Source organism: Podarcis erhardii (assembly GCF_964252035.2).
Source record: "Podarcis erhardii genome assembly, chromosome: 6".
Classification (NCBI taxonomy): domain Eukaryota; kingdom Metazoa; phylum Chordata; class Lepidosauria; order Squamata; family Lacertidae; genus Podarcis; species Podarcis erhardii.
The window spans coordinates 6,270,106-6,288,274 of record NC_138510.1 but is presented as its reverse complement, the minus strand read 5'-3'; the positions used below and the strand labels follow the sequence as shown (position 1 = coordinate 6,288,274).

General features: G+C 41.6%; 1 protein-coding gene across 4 annotated transcripts in view; it reads right to left on the bottom strand.

The window, feature by feature from the left end:
* Positions 1-1,052: 1,052 nt before the first annotated feature.
* The window catches only part of DNAJC5 (DnaJ heat shock protein family (Hsp40) member C5), a 48,722-nt gene continuing 31,605 nt past the window's right edge, over positions 1,053-18,169 (bottom strand). Inside the window, exons 1-5 of one of the 4 annotated variants that reach the window (XM_081868148.1) lie at positions 18,064-18,166; positions 8,918-9,035; positions 5,492-5,705; positions 3,612-3,783; positions 1,053-2,072 (exon numbers count right to left, since the gene is read on the bottom strand). In XM_081868148.1, coding sequence (XP_081724274.1) covers positions 1,975-2,072; positions 3,612-3,783; positions 5,492-5,705; positions 8,918-9,024 — 591 coding nt within the window. In that variant the 5' untranslated portion in view covers positions 9,025-9,035; positions 18,064-18,166 and the 3' untranslated portion in view covers positions 1,053-1,974. The other 3 variants (XM_081868150.1, XM_081868149.1, XM_081868147.1) reach the window with 3 other exon arrangements.

The following is an 18,169-nucleotide window of genomic DNA, read 5'->3' as shown; positions in this document are numbered from 1 at the left end:
CAGACTCGCTTTTCCTTATGTGTTAATTTTTCTATTTGCATTGACTTTGCTTTTCTCCACACGCCCTGGATGTTGGCATCTCCCACTTGCAGTCTGAAATGGTACCACCTCAGAATGGTGCGTGAGAAGAGACAGCCACAGTTAATTCCAAAAAGGAGGAGGAGAGACAAAATGGGGGGGGGGGGCAGAGAAAAAGGGAACAGAAGAGACTGATCTGAGCTCTGAAACTCAAAAGCAGCAGCAGCCCTGAAGCTCAGTGTCCCTGGGTGATGCATTTTTAAGTGGATTGAACATTTTCTAAAATGAGACTGAACAAACAATAGCAGAAAACTAGAGAATATAAGTTGCTGAGATACCTAAGGAAGCCTCATGATGCCCCCACATTCACACACACACACTCACACACAATTTCCATTCATAATTTTTTTTTCCCACCGCAGAGAGGGAAACCGTTCCAGAATATCCATCACAAAGTTATCAATGAAGGGATGTAAGGGAAACCCCAAACAAAATAAACATTATCTTTAAAAAGAACACGTGCAAATCATTACATACAAGGAAACCGATGTGATTAGTTATTTCACAACCATTCAGCAATACTAATTAATCAACCACACAGTGCTCCAATTTTGTAAAGCTCTGCACACTGGTTAGAGCAGATCAGACTTATTGATCCCATTTTAGCAAGGTAGAACAGAGGCAATCAAATTTGTGCTAGGAAGCCACGTGGCTGTAGCTACAGATAGAAGACTTGGTGTCTCAGCTCCAAAACGCTGTGTTTTGTCTGCTGATCCAGTCAGCATAGATCTGTTTCCTACATCACATAGCAGCAAACTGAAGCTTGCCACCCAGTGAACACTCAAAAGGGAGCCATAGCCAATCTCAGTCCCCTGATAAGTATGCCTGTACCTGCAGCATTTATCCTAGAAATGTTTTTTTTAAGTACTCTTAGATGCATACCTAGAATGCATGTGTAAAGTGGCCTTAGTTTTCTTTTTTAAGAGGTGCTTGTAAAAATGTAAAAAGCAATGCATATTCAAACAACAGAAATCTAAACTTTACTCGACTATTTATTTGCTTAGACTTCATTCAAACGCGACATTGAGAGCATACACAAGTTTCTGTTTTCCATGTTCATGCACAAGTAAAAAAAATGGCAGTAACTGATCATAAATAGTGCAGGGGAATGATTAAATTCAAACAAAACTAGTGTGCACTTTAATTTGAGATAATTCAAGTAACGTCTGGTTTTATAACAAAACCAACATTTTGGCCCTCTCCTATACAAGAACATCTTAACTATAAAGCCACTGACACTCAGAAGATGAAACAGATGTGCAGGGAACATTTTTTTCCCTTAAAAAAAAATCCCTTCCATGCAACTTCAGCCATTTTCAAGGTTAGCTCTTGAGACAGGGGTGTTAGGAGCAAAGGGGCAGCTGGGATATACTGGAAATCTTAGTTGCTATCAAGTGGATGATCAACAGCCGCCTTCAAGTGATGTTTGTGGCTCAACTGTATGGAAGTGTGGTGGCTTCTGTGGCAAATTTAAATTCTCTTTGAAAAATGCTCATTGTTTTTTTGGCTGGTATCGCTGCTTAAAATGCAGAATGTATCCATCACACTCGTTGTGATAACTCCTCAATACATTACAACACAAAGACATTTATAACATAAAACTCCACACATGCTAATTTTTTTTCTTTTTTAAAAAAGGAAACGAAATAAGACCAAAAGCTAAACTGCTTTAAATACTGCATGCTACAGTATCATCCATGTATCATCAAGATACGACACTGAAGGTGACAAAAGGCGAAGGGATTACAAAATATTCTCAGCAGGTCGGAGGCTGCCCTCTAATTGTGGCAGGACGTCTCCCTTCCCCGTACTCTATTATCTAATGTCCATGATTCTAGTGCTGGATTGGCCATATTATTTATTCTTATCCATTCTAGTTAACAGTGCTTCCTTAACTTAGTTAAATCCATCGGTATGGTAGCTGGGGTGGGAGTCCGCTGTGAGCTGGGTCGTCTCTGAGACTGGCTGTATCACAATAGGTGTATCTGAGGTGTCTGAAAATCAAAAGGAAATCGTGGTTAGAGAGCTCGCTCCTAAAACTGCTGAAAGGAAGTGACGCAATGAAGACCTGGCTTGTCAAAAGCAATTTGCCAGCCCTAAGTGCTTCTAGGCAACCAGGCAAAGGTAATGGTAAAGGGACCCCTGACCATTAGGTCCAGTCGGGACCGACTCGGGGGTTACGCGCTCATCTCGCTCTATAGGCCAAGGGAGCCGGCGTTTGTCCACAGACAGCTTCCAGGTCATGTGGCCAGCATGACTAAGCCGCTTCTGGCGAACCAGAGCAGCGCACGGAAACGCCGTTCACCTTCCGGCCAGAGTGGTACCTATTTATCTACTTGCACTTTGACGTGCTTCCAAACTGCTAGGTTGGCAGGAGCAGGGAACGAACAAAGAGAGCTCACCCCATCGCAGGGATTCGAACCGCCGACCTTCTGATCAGCAAGTCCTAGGCTCTGTGGTTTAACCCACAGCGCCACCCACGTCCCTAGGCAACCAGGTAAGGGCATCCAAGAAAAATTTCCTTCATTGCAGCTACAAATGACCAGCATAGAATTGTGGGGGAAACAGGGAAGTTTGCAAGGCCGACTTAAGATTTCTGTGCAGCCGTTAATTTTAAAAAATGTTCCTCCTTCTTAGGATGCTGGTTTGCTTCATTATTTTTCCATCAGTTTCAGTTAAACAGACAGAAGGGTTGTATTTAATTAATTATTTCAACACCATATTCTTAGTTAATGGTGTCCATACAGTGAGCAATATGCAAGGTATAAACTCCATAAACTGCTAACCGTGTCAACAAATGTTATCTTCGCCTTTCCTCTTAAGGCTACACCAACTAGCTTCGAAAGAAGCATACCCACTGGGTGCCTTTAGACCATCGTTCCATGAATGGGACTGCAAAGATGAAGGGAAGCACTCTCCAGCTTCTGCCATCAAGCCAGGAGTCAAGAGCTACTGGATGTTTGCACTCTCTGCCTCCTATGGCAAGGAGACCCACCAGCCTGGCCAAACCCATGGATCAGAGAAGGAAAAGCTTGCAAGAAGCTTGGCTTTCCCTCTCCCTTCCAGACAGAACCCCCGGGTGCAATTGCCACAAGCCCTGGAACTGCGGAAGTGAGAAGCAGCACACTCTGGCCCCCAACCACAGGACAGGGGACAAAGGGGGTGCCTGGCTGTGTGTGTGTGTGTGTTTGCAATTCATGTACAGGTATTATGAGGTGGCTCAAGGGCCATTCCACTGAAAGGCAAGTTATAAAATCTTCTAAATGATATGATCAACAAATTTGCTCACCTCTTCACCATCTTGTACATGAGCAAACCTCGCTTTCATTCAGGGAGATATTTAGGAATCTCCATGAAGCCAGGTCTTCAGAAAAAAACACACATTTGCAGCACAGATATGCTTTTTAGGCACCTCCTTCAGTTGAAACTACACGAAGCTTCTCCTCCTCCTCCTCCTCCTCTTCCTCTCTCTACTCAGCCCTGTGATTTTGAGACATTCCGTGTGTGGCTGACCTGGAGAGCAGAAGACTTACCCCTCTCATCTGACTGTAGCTGTGCCTCCAAGTCTTCGGGGGAGACATAGTATTCCTGCTCTTCACCTTCAGGGGGTTTCGGTTTACACTTTCCACAGCAACAGTTACAGCAACAGCAGAGACAGCAACAGCAGTAGCAGCCCGTGATGAGTCCACAGAACACAAACAGCGCCTGCACAGAGGAAAAGAGAAAGTGTCTCCAACCGGCGCCTCTGCAACAAATGCCAACTTAACTTAGATCTCATGCTTGGGATATCAGCAGCAGAAAAACAGCCTCTTGAACTTAAAAAGCTCGCACCCTCCTGACTCGTAGCAGAAAAGCTAAAATGGGAAGGGAACCTCTCAGGCAAAGGTTTGCCTCCTCACAATCGCGTATGATGGTCTCATGAAAAACTGCCCATGTGTCGTACAATTGCAAGTTACTATGTCTTGAGGTGAAGCAAAGGCCAACCCCTCTGCTCTAGCACTCCCAAATCACTGCTGTAGTTTATGCTATTGCAGTTGATGGACTGTCCCAGTCTATGGCTTCTCATCAATTACTGTGGGTGGAATTCAACCATGTGCTCTTTCAATCATGGACTGCCAGGTAGTCCAGCTATTGCATTAAAATAAAATAAAATAAAATAAAATAAAATAAAATAAAATAAAATAAAATAAAATAAAATAAAATAAAATAAATAAAATAAAATAAAATAAAATAAAATAAAATAAAATAAAATAAAATAAAATAAAATAAAATAAAATAAAATAAAATAAAATAAAATAAAATAAAATAAAATAAAATATGCCTGATTTGTACAAAATTACAAAAAAGCTAATCATTTCAAAACTCCTAGATTAGGGAGCTGTTTCAGTTTGCCACTCAGTTATCTCCTCCATGACGCACAAAAGCTTCTCTCTCACGACAAAGTAGTCAGGAGAAAGCAGGAAAAGAAAGTATCCCAATGGGTGATTCATCAAAACAGGAAACCAACACATTCAGAAAGCAAGTTAAGTGACTTCAACAACTGACACCACATGACACACTGAGCTTTTGATAAAAGACCACACAACCCTTTTTGTACTGTAAACTTGAGTCAAAACAATCTTCTTCCAAACCACAAGGAACCTACAAAAGCATTCCAGGAATTTCAAGAGATAACTGCTGCTTGTGGAATATTTCTAAATCAGTTGCCATTTTAAGCCAGAATCGATATTTTTTAATGGCTGCACTTAAAACTTTTAATCGTGACTGGACACCACAGGCCAAAATTTACGACAGTACTATCATTAGAAAGGAGCATTCTGCTTTTTTTCTCATACAGGAGGCAATGTCTCTTCCATACAGAATCATAGAATTGTAAACGAATTGTAAACTAAACAGAAATATGTCTGCTACAACAGCACATGCACATCATCTAAAAACAAGAGCAGCAACATCTCTTGCTTCTGAAACGTTTTTACCCATACACAAATCTGAACAATAGATTATATGAGTTTCGTTCAATTAATTCATGGAGTTCTGTAATAGGTTGCAACCCTAGAACATCAGAAAGAACCTTCTGACAGTAAGAGCTGTTTGACAGTGGAACGAATTCCCTGGGAAACTGGTACTGTATAGACTCTCCTTCACTGGATGTTTTTAAGCAGAAGGTGGATGGCCAAACTGCCAAGGTTTCTTTGGTTGTGGTACCTACACTGCAGGGGGTTGGACAAGATGACCCTCACGGTCCCCTCCACAATTCGGTGATTCAATGGTTGTCTTGAAAAACTAACATACCTACTGGGGAGGCAGCAGAATTGCTCAAGGTTCCTAAAAACTGTTGAAAATTCATCCTGTATGGGATTATTATCGTGCTACACAAAAAACATGTTCAGAGGAGAATCTCTGTGTTGCTTACCTTTGCCCACCAGCTGGATAGCACAAAGTACGTGTTCACATTCTCCTCTCCAAACTGCTCTGCTACATACAGACCCAAGGAGCCATACTTATCATAAATATTTCGTTTTGTAGCATCAGTTAATATCGCGTGTGCATTGTTGATTTCTTTAAATTTCTCTGCAGCTTCCGGATTATCTGGGTTCTTATCGGGGTGATATTTTAATGCAAGTTTCCTGTGGAAAGAAGAAACCACAGAAGAACATGACAAGCCTTCTGGATCAGGGCAAAGGTCCGTCTAGTCTAGCATCCTATTCTCACAGTGGTTAACCAAATAGGAAACACACAAGCAGCCTCTGGGTATAGCAGAACTCTAACCCTCCTCTGGTTTCCAGCAACTGGCATTCAGAAACATAGTGGAGGCAGAGCACAGACATCCTCGTTAGCAGCTATTAATAGCCTGATTAATAGCCTCCTTGAATTTGTCTAATCCTCTTTTAAAGCCATCCAAGTTGGTGGCCATCACTGTCCCTTGTGGGAGCAAGTTCCATAGTTTAACTATGTGCTGTGTGAAGAAGTACTTTGTTTTGTATGTCCTGAATCTTCCAAAATCCCGTTTCACTGGGTATCAATAAATTCTAGTGTTATGAGGCAGGAAGTGGGGGGGGAAACCTCTATCCACTTTCTCCATGCTGTAATTTTATAAACTTCTAACATGTTGCCCCTTACTCACTGTTTCTCTAAACTGAAAAGGAAGAGGACTCAAACAAGTTGCATGCTCTGCGTCCATCAAGGCATCTCAGAGTTGGGATACTGAGGTTCAGCAAACCTTCGCTTGTCATGGTATAGAGATAGTTGACCTGGAAGCCCCATTTGTAAGAGAAGTGGGGGAAGACAGTGCTGTTGGCTCCCTGCCTTTATTCCACAAGGTGCCTTGAAGTCCCACCTCCTTTGGGGGCCTCTTCACACTTCTGGGTGCACCTTGTTTTCCTTTTTTTAAAAAGTAAGGTATGAACGTGTCTGACGCGAGTCTCATGTGGGTGCTCTTGCTGGGGGCAGAATCTGAGAACTGAGTGCAGCAACTCCCAGGCTGAAGGATGTTTGCACTTGGTGGCAGACCTGGGTCTACTTTGTGCCACTTGCAAAGCCTGGCTCTGGGTTTGGGAGGGAACTTATGGTGTTTTTACCAGGTATCCCACAGCCATGAACTCAAAAAGGTTGAAAACCTCTGCCCTTGGCCATTTTGGTTGCCTTTCTCTGAACCTTTTCCAATGCTACAAAACTCTTTTTGAGGTGAGGCAACCAGAACTATACACAGTATCCCAAGTGTGGCCGCACCATAGATTTTTGTGATGGCATCAGTTTTATTTTCAATTCCTTTCCTAATGTTCCCTAGAATGGAATTCACCTTTTTCTTAGCTGCCGAACAATATGAAATGCAGGCTTGTTTCTGTTTGGGAAAGCTGTGATATGCAAGGTAAAGTGTGTGCGTGCACACACACATACAATTCTATACATGTTTACCCAAGTCCTACTGAATTCAATGGGACTTACTCCCAAACATGTATAGGTCTACAACCCCAATCTACCCTGCCCCTCCTAATATTTTCTGCAGCAGTTTCTGACACTGCCAAATTTTTACAGCGTACAGCTGCTCGAGTCAAAAAGAGTAAAATTGTTTGTGCCCAGATTTAGTCCGTAATGGCAGAAAGCATCCAACATAGGCAATGTAGGGCTGGTTTATATGAAGAGCAAAAGCCCATTAGAAAACGACAAGTAGCTGCTACTCTGTAGAGACTGTCAATTTCTGCACATAAATATCCTGCAAAGAGCGCCTTGTCTCAAAAGTCACATGAGAGAGATACAACTTCAAGCAGATGTTTGCCCAAAGCAGAGAACTGCAGTTGCCGGTTGACTCTTCCACATCAAGAGGAACAAAAAACTAATATTTCCAGACAGATGCACAGCTACCCATTTACGGCAAGGAATAATATAATTTTTTTCAAAAAAAGGGGAAGATTCACTGTGATACAGAACATAGGAAGCTGCATTATATTGATGGTACAACAAAAGCTAACATACATTTCCACCAAATAAAATTTTTTTCCTTCCAGTAGCACCTTAAAGACCAACTAAGTTAGTTCTTGGTATGAGCTTTCATGTGCATGCACACTTCTTCAGATACATTTCCACCAATTTCTGTTCACAAAACAATACCTGCAGCCAGAATCTCCACAAATCTCCTATTGTTTGTTTCTCTTCTGAGAAATAGTGGGAATACAATTAAAGTTTATTATTTGGAACCCAGCGTTTCTACCCTGAGTTAGTGCAAACTCAGGAAAAGTACCTTGCTCACTAAATCACTTACCGTTGTGAAAAGGTTTACTGCTGACCCCTAGTGCAAAATTTAGTTCATTGCAGTTTATCACTAATATGCCCCCTGAACTCACCTCTGGGCTCATCCTCACTTCCCTTTCTTTGTCCTGAGATTTCTTGTTCTTCTCATGATTTCTAGACACGGGTCCGAGAGATTTTCCTTTGGCCTGCTGTTTTCCCCAGGAAAAAGCCACTGTTTACTGCTGAATTGAAACATATGTCAATCTGCAGAAAACTCAATTGACGTTTGTTCCAATTCAGCAGTAAACTGTGGCTTTCCCTGGGGAAAGCGGAGTAAAGAAGAAAAAAACCTCTCAGACTCATGCCTAGAAGACTACTGCTGATTCACCAGCACATCTATTTAGCCTATGGACTTTTATCTTCCACTGTTCCCAAAAAATTTAAAGCAAAAGCATGAAAAGTTTTGATTATTTTTTTTTAAAAAAATGTGATTTAAAATTTGGTGCGAAAAGCAGACTGATCTCTACAGCTAAGATTTATTCCCAAGACAAGACTCACCACTGAGTCACTGGACCTTCTTTTTCCATTGCTGCCCTGTAAAATAGCTGTGATGAAGACACAACTTTATAAAAGCAGTATTATGTGGACTGACAAGAAAACTATAGATCATGATTCAAGCCCTATTATGTTCCAAACTTTAGGAGAGATTTTATTACTCAGTGGTATGACCTATGATTGAAAGAGCTGACGTTCTGAAAATATAACTGAACCAATCTCTGGTTCTACTTATCTCAAAATCATCACAAGATACAGCTAGAGCAAATAGTGTACTGTGTAAAAGGAGTATATAAAGTTTGTCTGCTTTCTTCTACTCAACTACTTTAAACAAGGAAGCTGAGTTAGATTCCTATTATCATGTTTTGTGGGGTTTTTCCAGATAGAAACCATAGTTATCTATGTTTCAGATAACCCAAATGGAGTACGAGTAATCGCCTCACTTGCAGTGTTTAGCATCTCAGAGATAGCAGAAACTTATGGAACGATAATCATGAAGCAAGCTGGCTGTATTAGAATGTATGCTATGTTCAGAGCGAGTTCTTGGCCTCCTTACCTGTATGACTTTTTAATATCATCTGAGGTGGCGTTCTTGTCCAGTCCTAGAACATGGTACAATGATTCCCCAGACGTAGACAATGAGCGTTGCCTCTGGTCTCCCATCTTGAGCTAACCTGGAGAGAAAAGAGTATAGGACAAAAATTATAATTGGGCCGAGTGCTGGATTTCACACTAGATGGTGTACCAGGGTTCATAGTCCTGCTCAGCCATGAAATGCACTTGGTGCCCTTGGGAAAATCACCATCTCCCAGCTTGACCAAACTCACAAATGTTGAGGAGTAAAAGTCAGGAAAACCCATATATGCCACTCTAAGCTTCCAGAAGGAAGGGTGTGATACGAAGAGGATAAAATTGGTTTATAATCTCAAGCTTCTTCCAACCCCCTTTTGTAGAGGGTAACTTTAGAAAAACATCTAACATCTCTGAAGATATGACTATGCCCAGTTCGCACGTAACACTATGCCAAACTGTGGCTAAGCATTGACAAGCAAACACATCGGAACTTGAGAACAAAAATCACTACTCAGTTTCGCTGCTGTTGCTCTACACAGAGCTAAGTGATGGTTTGGTTAAGCATTTTGTCTGAACCTGACTTGTGGTTTTTCTCCCCCAAACAAACCATGAGTGGCAAGCCAAGAGCCAACTTTACTTTCACCTCGTGGCTTGTCTGAAGTGAGGCAACCCACGAAACCAGGTTAGGACGCAGCACTAAGCAAAACCATGACTTAATTGCTAGTTGCACAGCAGCAGCAGAAATGGGGGAACAGCAAAGTTGCACCAATTTTTGCTCCGAGTACTGAACAGGCTTGCTTTTTCACGCTTAGCCACAGTGTGTGAACCAGTCTACTATTTCTTTGACCCCTGTACTACTTGAGGAGCAAAAAATCCCATATCACAGTTCGTAATTGCTGTTTATGTATAGCTATTAACCTCCCATCAAAACTGTACACAACAAAGGGGTCAGAAAACTCTTGCAGAACATAAGCAGTATGTTTTTGGTAACCTTAAAAATGCCCGTTAGAATCCAAGCAACACTTTGTAGTCTAGCTTTAGATGCAAATTAATGCTAAATGGGTTCTGGGGAGCTAATAAGGACCCAGTTACCATAATGGGTCCATCTAGTACAGTATGCTGCCCAGAAAAGCTCACAAAAATCTTATGATGACTATATCTAACCAATACTGATATTTCCCTGTAAAGGGTAATCAAGAGATGTTATTCCTGAACATGGAGGGTATGACCATCATGCTTAATAATCAAAGCATGTTTTCCCCCCTCCTTTTTATGGTAATGATCACAATATCATCCTATGGTAGTGAATTCCTTTAGTTAAGTTACATGTTCCATGAAGTATTTGCTTCAATGTCTTAGACCTCCTGCTTCTCCATTCCAGTCGATGCACTCCAGGCATTTGCATTTTGAGAATCCATTTCTGTCCATACGTCTCATGGTCTCAAACATTTCTCTTCTCTCGAAGGCGTAGAGCCATAGTGTCTCAACCAACCTATATTCATGGGACAAACCCGCCTCCCCCCATCACTTAAATCGCTCCTTTCAGCACCTTCTTCCTCTCAGCCATGATCAGTGACAAAGAATGGGGTAAAAAAATCAGTCCTTTATTTTCCCAAGGGAAACTTTTCATTTTGTAAGTTCATCAGTAACTATGGATGGCGTTGAACCACAAATAGATTATAGGCAAGCTTGGCAGTTTTACTAAAAACAAGTAAATAGGGCATCAGAAATTGTTCCAATGCAAATTACACCTTGTTGTGCAGAGGAATATTTTCCAGAAAATCCATGTCACTGGCCATATAATAATGATTAATTATTTCAGTGTGGGAAAGCCAGTATTATGTACAATGTTCTAATGATGGACATAATTATACTCATATATAATGGCAAAGAGCAATTAAGAAAAGGAAATGCTCAATGCATTTGAAAGGTACTTTTTCTTTCAAAACAGCACTGAGGGCCTGACTTAAGTTTGCCAGACTATAGCACCGGTCACCTGGCACCCAGATAAAGAATTCTAGTTCACAGAATATGTTGGAGCCAGATGGCAAATCGGAAACCAGGTAGAAGCTGCTACATGGGCAATTACTTTAAAACCTAGAATAAAAATCTTTACTTTAGAGTGAGGCAAGTAAGTCTCTGTTGAGACACAGTGAGAAACACGTGAAGCCTTGCTGCCATCTGGTAAGGCAATAATTAGAATATATTTTAAGCACCAGTTTCAGAAGCCTGTATTATATGACAGCCAAAAGAGATGTCAAAATTTTAAGCACGCAGGGTCCAAATGGTTAAGGGGCAACAAAACCCTCAAACATTGTTCATGTTGTCAGGTAAGAGCAGAAGTGTCAGACGGCTCAAGGCTCCAAAACTCACAGCAGACCAAGTCTGTCATGCATGTTCATAGAGTCTGAAAAGCAAACTCAAATTCTGCAGAACCCATCTGACATTTCGAGCTGTCCCATTTGGCTGGGACGCATTCCACGGGTTTAGAAGTGTAATACGGGATTGTCACCTGACTCTGCACAAAAGAGATAATTCTTCTTACAACCTCAAGGTAATAAATGACAATGTCCTCCTGCCATCCACAACGCAACACTCATAAGTTCTTACACCTTCCATGACAATAAACCTGAGGACAGAAGCCAGATATAACCATTTCTACAGATTCTATCGTAGACTCCTTTAGCACTTCACAGATAAATTAACCTCTTTCCTGACCTCTTTGCTATCCAGTTACAAAACTAACTGTTGATACTGAGCTGGATCTTCATGCTGCCACGCCAGCTGCACTTAAACACAATGCTCGCCAAAGGTTGGCATTGTCTTTCTCAACCTGATGCTCTCCAGATGTTTTAGACTACAACTCTCAAAAGGCCCCGCCAGCGTGACTGTGTGCTAGCTGTGCTTGATGATGATGATGATGATGAATTTATTTGTAACCCGCCCATCTCATTGGGTTGCCTTTGTCTGAGGTAAGTTCATTTTAATTTTGTCTGCCCTTTTGGTGTGGATTCTCTCTCCCCATCCCAAATTTAATTTAATTATATTACTGTTTCTGGTATTTTATCGTTGATCATGGGAGGGGGCTTTTTAGGGCCAAGAAGTGAAGCATAAACACACACACACACACACACACACACACACACACATAATGTGTGTGTGTGTACATACAGATTTGGGAAATGCTATGTTAAAACATTCCAATGCATGATCAAAATGCAAAATGATTCTCAGCTACTTTTTTTACTACCCACATAACTGGTAGTACATAAAAGAAAGCACTTCTTTATGCAGCACAGTTAAACTCTGGAACTTACTCCCACAGGAGGCACCAACTTCATGAAGGAGATGGCTATCAAAAGCTACTAGCATGTCCTTGGGGATCCTGCCCTCTTCCATTCTGCGGACATGACCAAGCGAGCGTAGACATCACTGAGACAGAATATGCTGGGAGAGCACATCTTTGTTTGAAACTCTGTCCTGCCATGTGATGCCCCAAACCTCCCTGAAGCAGTGCATGTGGAAGGCGTTGCTCCTGGCAGGTGCAAGCTGCCTACATCTCACTACCATAAAATAGCATGCTCAACATGCAAGCCTGGTAGACCTTCATCTTGGTATTGGTCATTAGCATCACATACTCCCATACCCTTCTGAAGGGGCGAGCCACTGCCATAGCTGACTTGCCAATACGCTTGCCTAGCTCAGCGTTGATGAGAGAGGTTGCTGGTTACGGTGGAGCCCAGGTGGAATCGTTTACCGGCTCCCAGTGGAGTGTGGAAGGCTGCAAAAGACCATGACCTGCATCTCAAACACTGGACAGCAGGGAGACCATCCACAAAGCATCACTTGAAAATGGAGCATCTGGACAAGTTCATATAAAAGAAGGCAGTCTTTAAGGTATCATGGACTCAGACTGCTTAGGGCCTTAAAGGTTAAAGTAAGAGCTTCAGAGTGAGCCCAGAAGTAAATTGGTAGCCAGCACAGCTGAAAGAGCACCAAAGTGATGTGATCACTATGAATGTTGTCCTCTTATGATTCCATGAACGTTAATGCTTAAAACCAACCAAAGAATCCAGTTAATACCTTGATGACAAGTACAATATTATCAACATTCACTGGATGTAATTCAGCCTTTGGAGGCATTATAGTAAAAAGGCAAATTGATTTTACACAGGCACTTAAAAAAAATCCTATGCTTGGGTTCACATTTTCACATCCAAACCCCCTCAAAATCAAGCCCAACACAACAATGCTGCTAACAAAACGAAGAGCTGCCATTCTTCAGCAGCAGACACGTTGGGAAAAGAGGCTGCTGGCTATTTTTGGATTAGGTCATTTCAGCTAGCCCACACTAGATTAAATAGGCCTTTGGAGGAGGTATTTTTAAAGCACGTGGCTCTCAGCCAGCTTAACCCTCCCTCCCTCCCTCCCCCCCCCCTCTCTCTCTCTCTGTCTGGTGGCACGGGCCTATCTATTCTCAACAAAAGATGCTTATAAAAACAAAGCAAAACTGAGCATTATTTGGTTTTCAAGGCTGCCTCTTCCAAAGAACTAGATGCATTGCATACCAGAGGCAAATCATGCTCCCATCCTGGTGGTGGGTAAAGAAATTTAGTGGGGTGTGTGAGTGTGTAAAGGAAATAAGACTTGCAACAGCTAGAATAAAAAAGCAGGCATTTTACAAATCCTTCCCCTCCCCCAGCCATGTTAAGATGGGGGAAAGCTATGTGACTCAGTGGGCATAATGATCCCAGCTGTAAGGATGGTTTGCATATATGCCTGGAATCCACTTCTGCACTTTCTACAGCAACACAACTGTTCAAATGCAACAGACCCACTGAAACAGGGGCATCTGGGTTTAATATATGAGCTCTGAGTGCACCCACTAAAATGGACATGACCATCTTAAGTTCATTAATTTCAAGTACTCTATGACTTTATTAGATACAAACCAGAATATCCAATACATTCACATTTAATGCTAAATTTCATTTGCACTGCAACAACATTGTGCTCTGAGAGTTCTGACTGAGGTGCCTTATATTATTTAAATTAAGCAGTTATGCCTTGAGCTCCAAGGCCCAAATGCAGTGCAGGATGAAAACACAGAGCTGCATCAGCATGAAATTCCCTGCATGTTCATCTGAGATTAACCGGAATTCAGAAACCAAATTCTCGCGGGATGGCATTGACAGTCCTCTTTAAACTTTTACACTTTCACTGTTGTGTAAGATGGACAAAGTATTTTGCTGGGTGCTTGCAAAAGTGCAGTAGCTGGGACTGAATTTGGCATCTTAAGGATATCAATATTAAGATTATGCCAGTAAAGAGAACATGAGAATATGTGGGCAATACCTGAGAAAATTTTACTACTAAACAATTAATTAGCACTAATAATTTCCTTTGTATTGAACAGAACATGGCACAATGGGTCAATACATCTGGCTGTGAACTAGAAGGTTGGTGGTCTGAACCCACCCCAGGGACTGCTGTGGACAAGATCCTGCATTCCAACTCTGCAATTCTATGATTCTATTTTATTTTTTTTAAAAAAAAATTTATTAAGATTTTTTAAACATAAATGCAAATATAATAAACAATGTAACATATATCATAACATAATTTCTTAACTTCTTTGGACTCCCTCACGTCTTCCGCTCCCACTTGCACCATTGTCAATTCTTGCCCGCAATTTATCATCTTGTTTACATTCTTATGTCCCATTCATTTAGAATATAATCTAATAGTTCTCCCAAAGGTTTATGATTTTTCCTCAATCTCACTTATCATCCTAATTGCATCTAATTTAGTGGTGGTAAATTATTTATGATCTAGCCTCCATCTTAACATTCAACCAAATTACAATGCTTTTTTAAATAAATCTTAAATTTCTTCCAATCTTCTTCAACCTTCTCTTCTCCCAGGTCTCGGATTCTGCCGGTCATCTCGGCTAGTTCCATATAGTCTATCTATGATTCCATATAGTCTATCTATGATTCTAAACACTGAGCACCCACAAGGATTTTTGAGAGTTATAGAAGAGTCCTGTCCCTTCCTTGTTTCTCAACTGGTAGACTTTGTTTCCATTAACAAACAGTCCTAGTTTCTGGATAAAATCTTTGCCCTTGCAGTTGTTTTCTATAGGACAGTGGTGGCCAAACTTAGCCCTCCAGCTGTTTTGGGACTACAATTCCCATCATCCCTGGCCAGTGGTCCTGTTAGCTAGGGATGATGGGAGTTGTAGTCCAAAAACAGCTGGAGGGCCAAGTTTGGCCACCACCACTACAGGATATTAATATCAGCAGTCATACCGCAATATATTTTTCAACTTGTCACAACATGATGCTAATCTGACAAAACCTAACTACCTACTTTAGTCAAGCTGACAGGGATACTTTAGAATCTAGACTCCTCCAGTTTGGGACAGCGGTTAAATAGGAAGGTCCAACAACATGGGCTTACACCAGCATTGCTCAGAGGATTTCTCAATGCATGAAAGCTATCTTATCCCATTAGCAAATGTAACCTGGAGAAGCAACATGTATCTCAACACAGCAGCTCTCATGATTCTGCAGATAGTGGACAGATTGGCATGTAACACCATGGCCTGTTTGATTATCTAAACCCAGCCTTACCAGTTTTCTTCTGCAAATCTCTGCCTTGCTACAAACAGTAAACTTCCAGAACCCCAGATCTACAAACAAACATGTAGTTTTAGCCTCATTCTGCTTTGAACATTCTTGCATACAAAAAAAAGTTAGGTGCAAGAATGGAAGCAAAACTAATTTAAATGTGAGATGACAAAAGATTTTCCATATACAGTGGTACCTCTGGTTGCGAACAGGATCTGTTCCGGAGCCCCATTTGCAACATGAGCAGAACGCAACCCGCGTCTGCGCATGTGCGGGTTGCAATTTGCCGCTTCTGGGCATGTGCGTGACGTCATTTTGAGCGTCTGCGCATGCGCAAGCGGTGAAACCCGGAAGTGACCCTTTCCAGTACTTCTGGGTCGCCGCAGGACGCAACCTGAAAAGATTTAACCTGAAGCAAACGTAACAAGAGATATGACTGTAATGGAAAACTTAGAAGTTTGCTTTTCACAGGTAATGGATTATCTAATGTGTATAGATTTTATATTCTGGAGAACAACCATATCACTATCTTTTCCACAGATTCAGCTCTTTTGGGGAGCCCTATTTCATTGGTCCCACTTATGTTCTGTACCTTTAAAGAGCATGCCTTGCTACACACTCACCAGCCATCTGTTATGCATTCAAGGCAGGGAAGTAGTTTCTCTCCAAAGGCTATGAAGAAAGGTAATCTCCTGGATTAAAACAGCATCACTCTTAACCGTCTACATACCAAGCACTAAGAGTTTATAGTTAGTACTATTGCGGGGGGGGGGGGGTGAGGGGAACAGACATGCACATATGCTAAACCCCATCATGCTCCACATTTCTTCATTACTTTCATTGTTTTCATGTATCTTAACCAATGTTTAAGTGTATCATGTCAGACTTAATTTAGATTAACAAACGTCTCTGCTCATTGAGTCACTACAGTGACTCAGAGTCCCTCCTTTATCAGTGAACATCTGTGCCTTCATTTTAATACCCAGCCTCATGGTGGAATCACACTGCACAATGCTAGCTAATTTGGTCGCTGGGGGAGGAAAGAAAAAAAAGTACAAAGCTGTCAGTCTTGTTTTCTTGAGGCCCCCTCAAGAAAATAAGAAGGGGGGCTATTCAAAGTAACAATCCAACACCTTCGAAATCTCTGATATATACTAGTATCTGTGAGATAGAACATCAGTACCAACATATATAACTCTGTAAGGAAACTGCAAGGTACATATGCTTTGTCATTTACAATAGCCCTCCCTTTACAGCTGATTTTAAGAGTATTTCCCATGTCTAACTAAACAAATTGAAGCGGCTTAACAAGAGTGACTGATCCCAAGTTGCTTGCTCTGCCTTGGCAATGAAAACACATCTCTGAAGCCAGCAAGCTGACATACTTCATTCGTCTTCTAAAGTGCTAAGGCAAAAGAACGCCAAATACGCTCAGATTGTGAACGTTCTAATGATCAGGCCTCTACATGCAGCTTGTACAGCACATGAGGAGGTTTTCAAAGAGCCTGATAAACTTCTTCCTTTGAATTCACAAAGCCAATTGACCAGGCCCACCTCTAGAACACCTACACGCTGACATGAAATTAAGCAATGGTTTGAAATCTTCAGCCACTGGGATCTTCAATATAGAGCCAATGTAGTATGGTGTTAGAATGTTGGGCTAGGACCTGGGAGACCAGGGTTGAAATCCCCGCTCAGCCACAATGATCACTGGGTGACTTTGGGCCAGTAACTGGGGAGGGGGACAGCCATGTACACCCCCCTGAGCTCCTTAAAGAAAAATGTGGGCTATAAATGCAGTAAATAATCATTATTTAATATCTCTTTATGTCAAATGCATCAATTCTTGGGCTATGGTCCAATTTCAAAGCTGTCCAGTAACGTCTCCCTGCCCTTTTGCACAAACGTGTGGCCTGAGACTAGCGACCTGAGACACATAAGCACTGCTGAGGTGCATATGTGGCACAAAGCCCCCCAAGCTGATGTTATTTCAGTGCATTGTGTACCAGGCTTCCCACTTAGTATGACCAAATCCTACAAAACTGATAGTGTGGTGCATCAGCTGAATTCCATCTAGGAACATCAGTTTGCAAATCAGTTCCAATTATTTATTTATTTGGTCCACTGGCAGCAGTTTTATCGCCTGTATGTTGTTTTTATATTGCTTTTGTGCTATGCACTTTCTCTTTTCTATACACCACTTTGGTATTTTCTAGTAGCACGTGGCTTTAAAATCTTGCAAATACAATAAACCTTTTGAGACTTTCTTTTCAACATGGCCTTATAGGACTTGGCATTTTGCATGTTGCCAACTCTCACCCTCCTGCAACATCAAAATATCTACCACCCACCTGCCCAAGTCCCTTGTCTTCCAACAGTAGCCAGCACTAGATCTGCAGAGACACGCAAGCCCATTCCACAATGCATTTTCGGTTCCTGCATGAGGCTTTGTTCACAAGAGATGCACATTCATTTGATGATAAGAATACAAACCTACGTGAAATCAATGAACTTCAATTCAATGACCATCCTCAACATTGCCAACTGCTAAGAAGCCTGTTGGGTGAAACACTTCCTTTCTTCTGAAGCTGAATGACCTGTCA